The sequence below is a fragment of the Urtica dioica genome, chromosome 4 (assembly GCF_054948205.1).
Source record: "Urtica dioica subsp. dioica isolate 48M chromosome 4, U.dioica_male_clone48M_v1_H2, whole genome shotgun sequence".
Classification (NCBI taxonomy): domain Eukaryota; kingdom Viridiplantae; phylum Streptophyta; class Magnoliopsida; order Rosales; family Urticaceae; genus Urtica; species Urtica dioica.
The window spans coordinates 6,031,864-6,046,704 of NC_142759.1; the positions used below are offsets into that span (position 1 = coordinate 6,031,864).

Here is a 14,841-nt window from a genome sequence, read left to right on the forward strand (position 1 = left end):
TATTTTACCAAACACTAAATCAGCTTTTGTTAACAGCTACAACTATTTTACAATAGTTTACCAAACACTCATCTGTTTTTTAAAACAATAGTTTTTTCGTGCAACTATTTTAAAATCACTTTTTTTTAAAGCAAAGCTATGCCAAACACAGTCATTATCGATCACTGTTCAAGGATTAAAGTGCAATCTAGCTTTCGACTCAAAGACAAAAGTAGAAATTAGCCGTTTCACATTTTACCTTCCATTTCCACATTCCGTCAATTATATTGTTTGTTTATAAATATAGACTCGGACGCTGATTCAGATTCTCCCACCTCTCTCTCTCTCTCTCTCTCTCGTCTTAGTTTTCTCTTCACTGAAAAAAGAGAGAAGGAAAAAAAAAATCAAAGCCAGCAGTCAGTGCGGTGTATATGCAGGGCTGTGAGTAATGCTGTTCATCTTCGTCTTCAACAATACTCATTGATTATTCAACAATACTAATCCTCTCTAACCGCCATTAAAGCTAATAATACCTCACCAAAAAAAGCCTTGCCTCCTAATTGATTAGATTGAATCCACGCCCATTCATTTAAATTTCATGACAATGGACCGAATTTCCCATCATCTCATCGTCTTCTTCCTCCTGCTCATTTCCAGAGGTAAAAAAACAATCATATAAGAAAGCCTTTTTTCAACTGAAGTGATCAACTTAATAGTTATATGATGTTGCAGTTTGGGGAGCTACATTCACATTCGTGAACAGGTGCGAGTACACAGTGTGGCCGGGGATTCTGTCGAGCGCGGGGAGTCCGAGCCTGGACAGCACGGGGTTCGAGCTCCAAAAGGGATCGGGTCGGACCTTTCAGGCTCCGGCGGGGTGGTCCGGAAGGTTCTGGGCCCGGACCGGCTGTCAGTTCGACTCCTCCGGACGCGGCTCTTGCGCCACCGCCGACTGTGGCTCCGGGACCGTGGAATGCAACGGCGCCGGCGCAGCTCCTCCGGCCACGCTCGCCGAGTTCACCCTCGCCGGCGCCGATGGAAAGGACTTCTACGATGTCAGCCTTGTCGACGGGTAAGTCCTTCTCATAACTTCCAAACCTTTTCATCTTCTCTTTAGTTAAATCAATTATATCGAAATATTGTTTCTTACTAAAGGTTAATAGTAACTACCTGTAAATATATATATATATATATACACACACACATGTTTTTATTAGTCAAAATACACATAACTACCCCCCGTTTAATTTTTTTACCAGCCATTTGTGTGTGTGTGTGTGTGTGGAGCCGTTCAACTAGTCGCTCGCTCACTCATATCTACAAATAGTTACGTAATGGGCGAAAAAAGTTCCGTAAAATATTATTAATTTTTCGGTGTCTATGTAACATAATTTTGATAAAGAGAAATGAATCTCCCAATAATCAAAGCAAGTTATAATATAATTGTCTAGTAGGGGACGTCTTAATAATTTATTTTCAAGAGGTCTCTAATTCCTAGCAACTTGGCTAGTGTCTTTTAAGAAAAAAATAAAAGGGGGTATAAATGTAAAAATTGATTTGTTATGGTATCGGAATGAACTATGTGTCAGGTACAACTTGCCGATGGTGGTGGAAGGGAACGGGGGGATGGGGGCATGCGCGGCGACAGGGTGTATAGTGGACTTGAACAGACGGTGCCCCGCGGAGCTGAGGGCGGAGGGCGGGGGTGCGTGCAAGAGCGCCTGCGAGGCCTTTGGGACAGACGAGTATTGCTGCAGTGGGGCCCACGCGACCCCCGATGCGTGCAAGCCGTCGATCTACTCCCAAATCTTCAAGTCCGCTTGTCCCAAGTCCTACAGCTACGCCTATGACGATGCCACCAGTACTTTCACCTGCACAGGAGCCGATTACACTCTCACTTTTTGCCCTTCTCTTCCTAGGTAAACATTTCTCAATGCTTCCATTAAGAAAATGAAGTGTGAAAGTGCCATGGGGTTCTATCTCAAAAAAACGATTAATAACGAGAGAAGTAACCCATGATCAATTGGTAATTGTCATATCACTTTTTAATGTGAGATTCCTAACATTCGTTGTCTGTCTGTCGTCTCAGCTATTGGCGATTAAAATTTGTTGGAGGATTCTTATTATTAAAGAAAGATTAAATAAAAGTCTAGCTTTTTTCAGTATAACAATAAAAAAAAAAAAACGAGTATAAATAGACATTTTTATTGATCTAAGCTTAGATGAAGAGATTGAATAAATATTTATTTAATTTATAAAAATTATAGACATTTTCTTTAGTAGATGTTGGTTATTGGATTTCTATCCAAATTTCTTATATAAGAATTAATAAAAATGAATGTTTCGCACTATAATCAAATGAAACCTTAAGAAAAAAATAAGTATTTTTACAGTTTAGTCTTTTTAACATTTCATCTATACCACGTGATAGTTTGCTTCTTAGATAGTAAACTTAATTTGATTATTGTTGTAAAATGAATTGTATATATTTTGTACAATCTTCCTAACAAAAATTAAAACATGTGTTTTTTGTCATCATGCAGTCAAAAAACATTGAGTGATTCGTCATCAACTCCGGCGGTGGTGGAAACGACAGCGAGCGGGTCGGGGCAAGGGTCGATTCAAGAGGCTTCTTTTGCTAGTTCATGGCTGGCGGATCTCGCGACCGGGGATTCGATCCGAACGCAACGACAACCTTTTGCATTTCAAGTGACGACATTTTTTATTTTATTGATTATTTCACTTTTGCACTTGTGATACAACTTGTAACCCCTTGTTCTTCTGCCAACTTTTTTTTAGACAAAAAGAGGTTAGACATTTAGTGAAACATCATTCTGACCTGGTAATGTCAGGAAAAAGTTGAGAGAGTCCAGATTGTAAAACCATCCAATTTCCAAATCCTACATATGTATTGTTCTAATCAAGCATACATAAAATTATTTGTGCAAAAGCTGAATAATTGAGCATAGAAATAGAAGAAGTAGCGTGTTTCTTTTTTTGTGTAATTGGTTTTTGACACCTGGAAAAAAATTTCTGCTTTGCAATTTACAAGAATGAAAAAGGAAAAATGAAAATAAAGTTTTGTACAGTGGTACACATGTGAATTGAGGTTTTGCAAAAGAAATACAGAAAGAATGCTTTTACTAAGCTTTTATGTTTTTTTTTTTTTTTTTTTTTTTTTATTATTTATTACATATTTTGGTAAAGACATGAGAGAAAATATTGACCTTGCCCATTAGTGATTTGTCATTATAAGATTTCTACCAATATACGGTATGGAATATGGATGATTATCTAGATACTTCATTTGGTGGGAATCAATGCTCCGCTGAATAATAAGTAGCGCTTAAATATGATTTAGTAGGGTCTCAATTGTTGAAACTTGCAAGTATTGGCTTTCAAATCCCACTCTACCTGACGTGATCATTAAAGGAAAAATAGAAGAAATGCTTATTGGTCACTTTTCGATGTGGTGACGCACAACAAAATCGTAAAAAAATAAAAATAAACTATTGTTAACCAAATGAAGTGTAAATAATAGATTTAAAAAAAAAAAAAAAAAAAAAAAAAAAAAAAAAAAAAAAAACCGTTCTGCTCATCACTCCGTGAAAATCAGTTAATGTTTAATAGACGATTTCAAACGTAGTAATTTATTCAAAGCGTTTCAGTGTGTCAGTCATTCTAGAATTTGCCTCTACGATGACTTGCATAGCATACATTAGTGATTAGACGCGCTTGAGAGTCTACATGCTTAACACTTTACCACTTAGAAATTCATACATAAAATTTTCCACTTTAGACTTTTTTTTTCTTCAGAGACTCATGTTTATTTGGACCACTCTTTAAGCATTCAGTTATTCTATCCAGGCTCTAATTATGACGAATTAATAACTGATTTTATACATCTCGTAACTCATAAGGAGGAATCAAGAGTCCAATTAGACTATTTGTTCATGAAGTGTATCTCTAAATCATTTTTCAAAAAGTATATTATTGAGAACTTGAAACCATGAAAAGCCAACGAAATTAATAATAGATCATTTGAAATATATCACATTTCATAAATAGTAATAGTTTCAACCTTGCCATCATAGGGATATTTGGAAAGAAAGGCAGCAACCAAACTGAAAGGGCAATTTACTTCAATAACGACGTTTCACCTAAATATCTTAGGAGATCTCTCAATGGTCGATGATCACGAATTTCTTTGTATCCATTTAAGCACAAACATAAAATGTATTATTGATCAATAAGAAGTTATGACTTATGATTGAACGCGAGTTTTTTTTTTTTTTTTTTTTTTTGCTTTTCTTTCAACATGGTTGAAGAGACGCACTTGTGGCATGGCATGGTCACATATTTGGAATATTTCAAACGTCCCTGTTTAATTTGGAGAAAGAAAACAACGGCTTGGGAAAAAGTAAGTGGTCACTGATGTTGAGGATTGCCCTTTTGGGGATTCTAGTTTAGCGGGAACAATAGCTTATTCTTCACCCACTTGAGGAAATCCATACACGAGAGAGAGAGAGAGTGAGAGATGTTCATTTCATTCCTAGTGGTGTTTTCATGATTTACCTTTTAGTGGTTCCGGATTTAGAAAGGTAAATATGAGCCAACGGCCATTATAGATGGAAATGAAACGGTGCAAAAATTAAAAAGAACAGGAAAAAGGAAAAGGAAAAAGGAAAAAAAAAAAGAAAAGCATAACTGATGTGTAAGGATAAGACTGTTTATCGCACTACCACTTATTCACATGATCATGTAATTAGTGATTTATTAATTATGTTTTATCAGTACGAAATCAAACCCTAAAACCGGAACCCCTGCCGACGCATTTGTCGTTATCTTAAATCAATTCACAACCTCAAAACATATTGTTAGTTTTCGTCATGATTCAAAAAGCAGAAGATAATCCTGCGTGTACTATAAGAAAATAGAAAATCCTCACTATTTCTATTTGTATTGAACACTAACCATCAAATTATTAATTAACGCAATGAAGCAAAGTCTACTAAGAAAAGCTATGATAACGATATGGGAAAAAAAGAGTGTATGTATACATTTACGTATATACAGCAAGTATTCGATGGCAAAGATATGTTAGCAATATGCCAATTCTAATTGGCCATTGTCTATTCTATTGACGTCTAATGAAAAGGCCAAAAAGCAATTTCCCACTTCAATAATAAATAAATAAAAAGCAATAAAAAAAATAAACAGTCTCGTTTAGGGACAGACAGTCCAAGCGTTAGAATCGCTTTCTAGACTTTGTTGTGCATCATCCTTTACAGAAAGGCTCGTCTTTATACTCCTTGATGCCAATTTTTAAAGCAACTACATTTGCTACTTGTGATATGAAGAAGATAAGGAATCTTCAGTCAAATTAAAAAAAATATATAAAAAAATAACGTTCAGTGCGTTCATCAAGATCATATTTAAAAGGAAAATATTAACCAGTACACCAAGACGATAAAACTTATTTAAAAAAAGGTAAAGGAATACAAGCCAATCGGTTAAGAAAATGCAGCTTTTAAGAATGGGATCCAACAATATAAGAGAGCAAGAATTTTGTTTTCCCTTCTGAGCTCTGCTTTAAAATAGAAAGTAGAAACTACACTCGTTAATAAAGTGATACACGGATAAAATATACTTTATCATCAACATAAAGTTTTAAAGGTTTTCCCTGTTGATGGTGCTCAGAGTGTAAAATTGCTAGATAAGATATATGTGCATGGTGTAAATCAGGTATTACGGTCTGAAAAGGGTCATCGCGTGATTCTGACCAGTAATGGGAAACAGTGATCCTTTTCGTAGCCGGGCCAGGAATCGTCATCGCCATTGATAAAGCTCTGATGGCGCTTCCAAATTTCATCGTCGTATTTCTCTGTCACGCTGAACTTCAAGCCGTGCTCAGTGATTTCCTCTAGGAACATGTCTAATGAATCGCCTCGTTTGGGACTGAAAAACATTGCCTCACAAGGTCCCACTTTCTTCAACAAACACTCAACAAGCTGAGCGAGCCCTTTGTGGAATTCCTTAAAGAATGTGCTGCCAAATCACACAACTTAAAAGCAAATCTTAAAAGGAAGATAAATTTGATAGGGCAAAAAGAACAGAAAAAAGAGATTTGACATGCACGTCTTTATGCTTGAATGTGTGTGAATACACTGCATTGTGTAGAAGATACGTGGATTAGTCTTGTCAACTATATCAAGATCTATACAGCTCCATGTCATCAAAAGCAGCGTTAATATAGTAAGGTTTCTTAGCCCAATTGCCTCAGTATCTCAGTGCAGATATGATGTTATAAAACAAGAAAGTGGAATCAGTCTGATGATTTAATGAAAGTGGAGTGTGGTGTATACACCTAATAGATGGCCAGCTAATGCACACCTAATATCCAGGTCACTAGTGATTTTATTCATTGGAAATCATCAGACACAAAATATAAATATTTTTCCACATCTTCTTTTCTCTTTATAATCAAAAGCAGTAGAGAACTGTGCATTTATACATGTACCATGAATAAAAAAAGACACCAAAAAGAGATAAGGAAATCTAACCAGTCACTTGCAACAATGAGGTCAAAAGCGTTGGCAATATCTGATATTTTGTCCTGATTCCAGTGCAACAGCATAGGCTTTACTTGTGTGTCACCAAATGCATCAGAGTTTGCCTCGACATTACTTGCAATATCTGGGCATTAAGGAACTTCCCAAATATGTTATCTGTTTCACTGTAAGCAATAACAAAAATAACAAAAAACCAGGATAACATGAAAGTTTTAGTCAACCTGGCAGAAGCATGTGTTTTCAGCATATCAATCTGTCTGATCATGTATTTGTTACAAGTAATTGTAATGAGAAGTTTCATTTACTTAAGAGTTTAGTTCTATATGTGAAATGCCATGAAGTATTAAGTGTGGGGTCATTTAGTAAAACTTGTAACGTACTCCAGCATATAATTGAAAGAGTACTTCAGGGAACGTCATTCAGTCTTAAACCCATTTCATGAAACTTGTAGTTCGTAGACCAGCCACCATAGCTCGAGGTCGAGGCTGGACAGCTGGTTTGATCTATCAGCCATCAGCTTCAGTTCAATCGATTAGTGAGAGGCGGTTGATAGCACGAGTATTTTATTAATTGAGATATTCCAATATAAGTTATATATGCACTCTGGTCGAGCTAAAAGGATACAATTAACTACTTGAGAATTTCCATCCGAGATAACGACTTCTGAAGCATCCGTCACTGCAGCGATAACTAAACCAGCCAAGCCATATCCTGCTCCAAGTTCAATCACTCTTTTTGACCTGAGGAATGACAACGAACCCACATGAGGAAACCGTCAGATGAATTTCACTGAAAACGGTAAAATTAAACCTGGGACAACCAAATGACACTTGACTTAAACAAACCTGAACATGTCTGCGTTTGACAAACAATAATATGCAAGAACGTCCTCCGATGGCCACTGACCTGTAATTCATGTAGAAAGGTAAAGCACTAATAATCAGAGGCTATTTACTGACAGTTTAATTTAAAAGCCACACATAATTAACATCAGAAATCTCGTCTGGAAAAAAGCCGACTCATGGCACCAAAACAGCGTGGCTGGTTGGTGCTTCATTTTGGCATTTAGAAATTAAATCATTCTCTCTTCTTATGTCTCTCGCAAACTACACCGCACTAAAACTTAACAGCAACAATAACAACACCCATTATGAAAAGATGAAATGGCACTACTAATTTTCAGTTGTGGCGTTGATGGCATTTGCTCAATTATCCGAACTTTAGCATAGCCAAATTAAGATGATATCGAGGACTTCCAATTAATGATTAGTGAGTCCATAAACATTATTTACATGAAGAATCTAACCTACTTTAGGACATTTAAACCTAAGACATTAGTGAAACTTCAAAAATGTGAAACAAATATCAATTATAAAGCCCACTACAGCCTAATTTATGAAAAATCAGGTCAGCAGGAAGTAAAAATGAACTTACAAACAATGCCGGTATTATCAATGTTATGGTTATTACAAAACTCGAGATCGCTGAGGTCAGCAACATTGCTGGCTCTTTGGCTGTGAAAAAAGTCGCATTTAGTATCAAACAATGAACTAATACAAACATCATTTGAATTATATCCTCTGTTAAAAAAATGAAAAAAATATTTTTTTATTTTTTTTTAAATAATTCGTTTAGCACAATCTAGCTCATTTGAGATGACATAATTAAACGATCACCGTAGTTTGGGCCAGATTTTCTTTGCAGTGCTAAATCAAATTCCGAGGTTCGAATTAAGTGCTCACTCACGTTAAGAAAAGCTGCGGAAAGCTCTCAACTGGCAAGAGGTAGCTCAGAGTGACATCTCTCGCGTCGTTTGGCTTTGATATAGAAGCTGTATCGTCAATGGAATCGCCTTTACTAGACAATCGACACTGTATCAAGTTGAATCCTTGCTTGGACTTCCTCGAAATTCGATATAAATCTATCTCAGATCGCTCGTCTTTGCAGGTGAAAAACGCAAAACGATCAGATTTCGTAAACGAACTGAACTCACATTCAGACACAGAGAAAGAGTAAGAACCTGATGGTTGAATATCTAGACGGTGGCGACGGAGAAGAGCTTGACGAAGGAGTTTCCATCGGAGAGACGAAGCTTTTGGAGCTCCGTTTTCCATGGCATTGCCCTGAACTCTCTAACCTCTCTTTCTCTCTCGCCTGGGGAAATGGGTGTCCGGACCGGTGCCCAATTTTGGGCTTCGCTCGAGATTGATTATTGGCCCACGATGAAATTAAGCCCAATTCTATAATTTTACAAATAAAAAAGCTACTTTCGTAATAAAAAAATTTAAACACGCTATTTCTGAAATTAGTTTTGTAAAACACACACACATACAATTTCCATTAAAATAAATAAATAAATAAATTAGAGACATACATTCCTCTTATTAACAAATACAGTACATAACGCAAATAAATTTTAAAATAACAGAGTTCCGCAACTCATAATTAAAAAGTTGAGAAATAAAAAATCAAACCACATTTCATTGATTCTAAAATGACATAACATTTCCTAACTAAGATGCTCCACCAAATTTCGTGGTCAATTCAAACATTGATACATACAATGTAAAAAAAAACGTGTGTTTCAAGCCAACCAAGCTTCAAGCAACGTACTCGATCTTTCAGAAACTTTCAACAAGAAGAATCATATATACAATGTTTTCGCTAAAAGAATCCCAAACCGAGGACGTGAAATATGATATATCCAACAAAATAAACGGCCTTGTGTTTTCAGAACACAGCAGGGCAGGCTTTGACCACAACACCGCGTTGAGTCGGACAAGCAGCCAAGGGACAACCCTCGGAGTCATTTCCCCACCACGTGAGCCTCACGTGCTCCGTCCCCAAGCACACGTAAAGCAAAACCCCCATGAAAGCCAGCCCTGCGTCGAGAGCCCCGGAGAGCACGTAGTTGTTCCGGCTCCACCAAGCTCGGTGCCACCTGTACAACACGAACCCGGACAAGAACCCGATGACGACCCAGCTCACGTAGTTCACCGACGTGGCCGGTGGCATATTGATCACCGAGCTCAGGATCACCGGCGCGTTGACCAGCCCGATCCAACGGCTCCCGGGGAACGCCCTCGACGCGAGCCAGATCGCGATCGGCGCCACCGCTCCGAACAGGAAAAACCAGTTGATGGAGGAGTAGAATCCGAGGTCGCCGAAGATTCTGCGGGGCCCGATGAGGCCCCAGATCACGGACGCGTCGTAGAAGACGTGGTCGCTAGGGCAGGTCCACGGGCTGTCCGGTGGGAGCGCGGCTCGGTCGCATAGGTCCGGGACCGTGTCCATGAGCCACCACGCTGTTCCCAGGTGAGCAAGTGATGATACAATAGTACCCACTACCTGATCAAGAAGAACATAGAAATGAAAACATAGATCTTGCGATACAAGTACGACCCGAGACGAGATGGTTTAGAAATACCTGTGCCATGAACATCGATCTCGGAGGGATTTTCATGTAATGGCCGAGCTTGAAGTCTTGCAGAAATGCGATACCTTGTTTCATACTTATGTAGCCGTAGACTTTGAAGCACATGTTGGCAACAGGGTATCCAGGGTATAGATACCCAATGATATACTCTGTGATCACATTCAAGCCTGGTGTCTGTAAAGTGTAAACCCACCGAAAATGAGTGTCAAAGATCGTATGACTTTAATGGAAAAGAGCAAGAGTCGGACCTGATTTGTTGTCGCTTTGATGATTCCGACGGGAAGGGTAAAAAGTATGGCTAGACCACATGCTAAAACAATGCCCCACCAAGGTAACTGAAGTTCGTCGATGTAGTACTGGCATGTAAGAACCGTTGCGGCTATGCTCAGTACAAGGATACTCGTGAACCACCATTCGGGAACTTGTTTGTATTTCCTCATTAGTCTCGTGTGCACATCCATTTCCTTTTCGCTGAACGCCGACTTGCTTAGCTCCAATATATGTCTACAAAGAAAAAAAGAGTTTTCCCACTTAAATCCCAAAAAAACCAGCTACTACAATGTTGCGAGTGTAAGATTTTATTACCTTCCGTGGAAGATGACAACATGCACGATAGTGGCGGTAAGGCAAGCGAAATTGAAGCCGTAGGTGAGAGCGAACAACGTGCTCAAATGCAGAGGACCGACTCGCTCGTAGGCATCGATATCGAGGTGGAACTTGGAATCCGTTATCGCAGAGACGTTGTAGCTTTGCCCCGTGGACGTGAAAAGGCCATCCGAGAAGATGGGGTATGTTTTCGCATCGTAGAGGTTGAGCCAATAAGCGAGAGGTACAACGACGTAGAGAAAGAGCGCAGAGCCGACGGCAATATTGGCTGTGGCGAACCATGGGCTGGCAAGTGGGCTACCGAGGTAGGAGGATATGCTTGCCCAGTCGAACCCGAAAGCGCCGATCCCGAGGCCGTGAAGTCCTGACCCTAACTGTTGGGCCAAGATTGAAGCCGGGAATATCCAACAGACCCAAGACAGGGATGTCAGACGTGAGAATAAGTAGCCTGGAAGGACGTAATAAGCGAAGCTGCAAACGAAAGCAATGAGGAAGAACTGGTTTCTGCTTGTACCACCCTTTGGCCTCTCGTCTTTCTCATGCAAAGCCCTGCAATATATTGTCGAATCACTATGACTAAAGCAGCTACAAAAGCAGCACAAGAAGTGAACCATATAGCCTTATAAAAACAGCTTCTGTTTTTTTACTCCTATATTTTTTTATGAAATTTCTAGCTATTTCATCAATATTTCAGACCATTAAATTGAACTAAAATTTTGTCATTCTGGAATTAATCTGAATATTCAATAATAAAAAAAATAAAAAGACAACTATGTAATTTCCTTAGCTGCGGAAAGTCAAAAGCCTATATTTTAAATCCAAGTATGCACTTATAAGTTATAACCGCGGGCCTTATATAAAAACAGTCAACGGTCATCAAAATTTTACATGAGAATGCATGAAACATACAAAAAAAGTCCATCGGGTATATAATCATATTTACAGTTTCACATTGTTATATAATCAACGTTTCGTAAATCTTAGATAAATAAGCACGTCCATGTATTTACACGTATAAATTGACGTAAATATTCCACTATTTTATTTCAAGGAAAGAGCAAATAAAAAAAATCACGTTCTTTTTATTACTATGAACTTAAAATTTACGAAACGTTGGTTATATAATAATTTCAAACATTAGTTGACTACTTACTTGTGTTGTTTAAATTGCATATACAAGTCATTTTTATTACTGTTGTTTGAATTGCATATACAGTAATTAAACTTACACTTATTGGCAAACGTACGCATTTAACAATACAATATTATTTTGACTAGACAAAAACAGTGTATCTTCCCCCTAATAAGAAAATTGCTCATTTTTTATTTATTTTTAATAATCCTTATATTTTTGACATATTCCCTCCAGCTACTCATGTTGAATCTCAGAAACTTTCTCTTACTTCTCTTCACGTATTATTCACTTTTTTTGTTTTTCCTATAAATTTATTAAATGTCACTTTCAGTCACCTTCTTCTACTTTACCTCCCAAAGTTGTTGTAAGCAACTCAAAAACTGTTTTTGAGTTTTCAAGAAGTGAAAATATGAAACAAAATTGGAAAATGTGTTTGGTAAGGTGTTTTCGGAAAAAAAATTTCAAAAAATTTTGAAGTTGTTTTGGAAAAAAGTAAAGAAAACTGAAAACAAATAAAATGTGCTTTTGAAATTTTTTTTCTTCTCTTCTCTCCTCTTTCTCGTCATCTTCTCTTTTCATTCTTTCAAAAACAAAAATGAAAATTATACCAAACACTTTTTTCAATTTTTTTAGTTCACTACTATTGTTCTTCAAACTTTAAATACGTACCTGCCACCAATGTACTATAAATTTTAATTTAAAATTAAAAAGTTATTTTTTCTGTCTGGAAAACAATTGAGATGCTAGATTTGCGCTATTTATTGCTTTGACTCTCCAAAAACAAGTCACGGCAAGTCTTTGGGGTCACCTATTATTGCAATTTTAAAGTTATTTCTATCAAGAGGACACTGTCTTTTCCGAACTAAACAAACCAAACACTGTAAAATAAAAGTCAACTGCCATCTGTTCACAACCATAGAGTCTAGAAATGCGAGTAAATCGGTAAAACAATACATATTTTACTATTCTTATCTTCCTTTTCGGCTAAAAATTAATTTACCTGAAGAGAGAGACTTGAACGAGATTCTGTGGCCACCACATGGCTGCAGGCTCCACCAAATACCGCCGGAAAATCCCCGCCCACCCGAACCCTAACACTTGCGTCGTCAGAACCACCATCAACGCAACGAAGAAGCTCATGCTCTTCCCATAGAAGAGCTTCACCGCGCTAACGATGTGGATAGCATAGACGTTATCGGCGCCGGAGTTGGCGAAGATCGTGATCAGAACATGCTCTTTCACGTTGAACGGTCCTGGATTCAGCGAAAATTCCGACCTAGTTCCCCTCAGAAACTTTCTATCGGTGATCGCCGCCGCCATGAGGTGGCCGAGAGGAACCACGGCAATCTGAGCGGCGATCGAGGTCAGGGAGAGCGGTTCTTTACGGTACCAGAAGAACTGCTTGAGGAACGACAGAACGACGCAAGCGAGGATTCCGAGGAACCACGTTCGAAACGTGACGGCCGGCAGAGAAGGATCGTCCGCGATCGGAACCGTGAGGGCGACCTGCTCAATCGGAGAGTTTTCCTCCGGCGAAACATTCCGATCGACTGACAACGAAGAAAGAGATTTAAAAGAGGTCACCATGACTGTTTCAATTGGTGAGAAAATCGTACACAAATATAGAAACTTACGGAGAGGAATTGAATCGGCGTTATCATCGGATCGCGAGGCTTTGGCGTCGCGATCGACTGAGTTGTTTGGATTGGTCGGAAAGTCAGAGAGAAAGTGAAGGAAAATTGGAGCGAAAAAAAAAAGAAAATAGAAAGGATTACTTACTAAGAGGAATTATGGTTTCGCGCTCAGGAATTGAATTAGTCATTTCATTTCTCGCTTCGCCGTGTGTGAAGATCTTCTGTCGGAGAACTTGAATCCGATTAGACCCGGGCTAGATTGGGCCCACTCGGTGGGCCTGTAATTTATTGGATCAAAATCGTGGCCGTTGAATTTAGATGTTGAATTTTTAAATGGTGAGGGTTTTGATCTCTTGTTAATTTATTGTAAAAATAAAAAATTAAATAATATTGCAATTTGGCCTAGGTCACGGCTTACGAACAAGCAGCTTTTGGGTTATCTGATAATTAATTTAGGAAAGGCCAAAAACTTGACTCCCCTTAATATGTCTACCTGCCTAGGCATCAATTTTAGGTGGTCAAAACAAAAAAAAAATATCAATTGTGTAACCCAATGAACGAGGACGGATTCATGGATAAATACATTTTTTCATCAAAAAATTAAGTAAATAACCAATTAAAATGTTTGGAATTGCTATATAATCAACATTTCGTAAATCTTAAATAAATAACCATAAAAATAACGTGATCTATTAAATAAAAGTGACTAGTGGTACCTAGGATAGCCTAGTGGTAATTCCACACTACCTCATGTGTGGAAGTTGTGGGCTCAATCCCCACTGCAGCAAAACTGCCTTCAAAATAAATAAAAGTGACTATTTATCTAAAATTTACGTCTGTAAATATATGAAAGTGGTTATCTATCTAAGATTTATATAAACGTAACTGTTTAGTAATGTCAAACTGTAAATATAATTTACTTGATAGACCCATTTTTTATTGTGGAGGAGAGAGAGAATCTATACTAACGACCGAGTATTCCATCCATATATTTTCAAGTACAAAAATAAGTACCCGTTATACTCATTTTTGTTATGAACCCAACAAGAAAATAGAAAGAACTTGAGAGAATGAACTTGGATAATTTTATTGTTTGCACTCATATGTACATGTCAGACAATAGAAAAAAGACATACAAGGGGTTGGTTCAGTGAGAATATTACTCCAGATTATGCCGATCGTAGTAAGGTTTCGTTGATGCAGTTGATAGGAAGGTCTATATAGATAGACGTAGATGTATACATAATTTAAAAAAAATAATACAAAAGAAAACTAAAAGAAATTTAACTCAATGGAAAATAAAAAGTCATCCAATTTAGTCAATGTGTTGATACGTTCTTATTGGCTTTATTTTTTAGTGCAAGTTGTGTGGAAAGATGTCGTTCGTTATGTTTCTACTTCTGGTGTGACATCTTTCCTCCTCTGTGCAGACTTTATTTCAGGCAAGTTTCCAGAATTGACAGACTGCTTCGCTGGTGT

At 37.8% G+C, this 14,841-nt stretch overlaps 3 protein-coding genes across 4 annotated transcripts; 1 reads left to right on the forward strand and 2 right to left on the reverse strand.

Annotated features, from left to right (window-relative positions):
• Window positions 1-300: 300 nt before the first annotated feature.
• LOC149399709 (thaumatin-like protein 1) lies at window positions 301-2,984 on the forward strand. Of its 2 annotated transcripts, XM_089611425.1 has the most exons (4): window positions 306-638; window positions 712-1,051; window positions 1,569-1,898; window positions 2,523-2,984. In XM_089611425.1, the coding sequence occupies exons 1-4, from the start codon at window positions 578-580 to the stop codon at window positions 2,734-2,736; spliced, it is 945 nt and encodes a 314-aa protein (XP_089467551.1). In that variant the 5' UTR covers window positions 306-577; the 3' UTR covers window positions 2,737-2,984. The 2 variants fall into 2 exon arrangements, with proteins under 2 accessions (XP_089467552.1, XP_089467551.1); XM_089611426.1 differs by lacking the exon at window positions 2,523-2,984 and having other exon boundaries at window positions 301-638; window positions 1,569-1,902.
• Window positions 2,985-5,528: 2,544 nt separating this feature from the next.
• Window positions 5,529-8,746, reverse strand: LOC149399710 (S-adenosyl-L-methionine-dependent methyltransferases superfamily protein). The gene is made up of 7 exons (XM_089613518.1): window positions 8,572-8,746; window positions 8,298-8,490; window positions 7,986-8,065; window positions 7,397-7,457; window positions 7,176-7,291; window positions 6,543-6,675; window positions 5,529-6,027 (listed from the first exon to the last, which is right to left on the reverse strand). The coding sequence occupies exons 1-7, from the start codon at window positions 8,663-8,665 to the stop codon at window positions 5,745-5,747; spliced, it is 960 nt and encodes a 319-aa protein (XP_089469644.1). The 5' UTR covers window positions 8,666-8,746; the 3' UTR covers window positions 5,529-5,744.
• A 266-nt stretch (window positions 8,747-9,012) lies between these two features.
• Window positions 9,013-13,670, reverse strand: LOC149399711 (oligopeptide transporter 7-like). Its single transcript, XM_089613594.1, has 7 exons — window positions 13,508-13,670; window positions 13,363-13,419; window positions 12,729-13,278; window positions 10,573-11,142; window positions 10,236-10,491; window positions 9,979-10,161; window positions 9,013-9,899 (listed from the first exon to the last, which is right to left on the reverse strand). Exons 1-7 carry the CDS (start codon window positions 13,548-13,550, stop codon window positions 9,282-9,284), a joined length of 2,277 nt encoding a protein of 758 aa, XP_089469720.1. The 5' UTR covers window positions 13,551-13,670; the 3' UTR covers window positions 9,013-9,281.
• Between the last annotated feature and the right edge of the window lie 1,171 nt (window positions 13,671-14,841).

What these genes read in the sequence shown, in the direction of transcription:
- LOC149399709 (XM_089611425.1), top strand. Translation starts at nt 578, where the DNA reads ATGACAATGGACCGAATTTCCCATCATCTCATCGTCTTCTTCCTCCTG. An exon ending in GATGTCAGCCTTGTCGACGG is followed by an intron (nt 1,052 to 1,568) that starts GTAAGTCCTTCT and finishes ACTATGTGTCAG; the next exon opens with GTACAACTTGCCGATGGTGG. An exon ending in TTTTGCCCTTCTCTTCCTAG is followed by an intron (nt 1,899 to 2,522) that starts GTAAACATTTCT and finishes GTCATCATGCAG; the next exon opens with TCAAAAAACATTGAGTGATT.
- LOC149399710 (XM_089613518.1), bottom strand. Translation starts at nt 8,665, where the DNA reads ATGGAAAACGGAGCTCCAAAAGCTTCGTCTCTCCGATGGAAACTCCTT. An exon ending in TTTCCGCAGCTTTTCTTAAC is followed by an intron (nt 8,066 to 8,297) that starts GTGAGTGAGCAC and finishes CTTTTTTCACAG; the next exon opens with CCAAAGAGCCAGCAATGTTG. An exon ending in CTCATTGTTGCAAGTGACTG is followed by an intron (nt 6,028 to 6,542) that starts GTTAGATTTCCT and finishes GTGATTTGGCAG; the next exon opens with CACATTCTTTAAGGAATTCC.
- LOC149399711 (XM_089613594.1), bottom strand. Translation starts at nt 13,550, where the DNA reads ATGACTAATTCAATTCCTGAGCGCGAAACCATAATTCCTCTTA. An exon ending in GTTCAAGTCTCTCTCTTCAG is followed by an intron (nt 11,143 to 12,728) that starts GTAAATTAATTT and finishes AATATATTGCAG; the next exon opens with GGCTTTGCATGAGAAAGACG. An exon ending in TCAAAGCGACAACAAATCAG is followed by an intron (nt 10,162 to 10,235) that starts GTCCGACTCTTG and finishes TACACTTTACAG; the next exon opens with ACACCAGGCTTGAATGTGAT.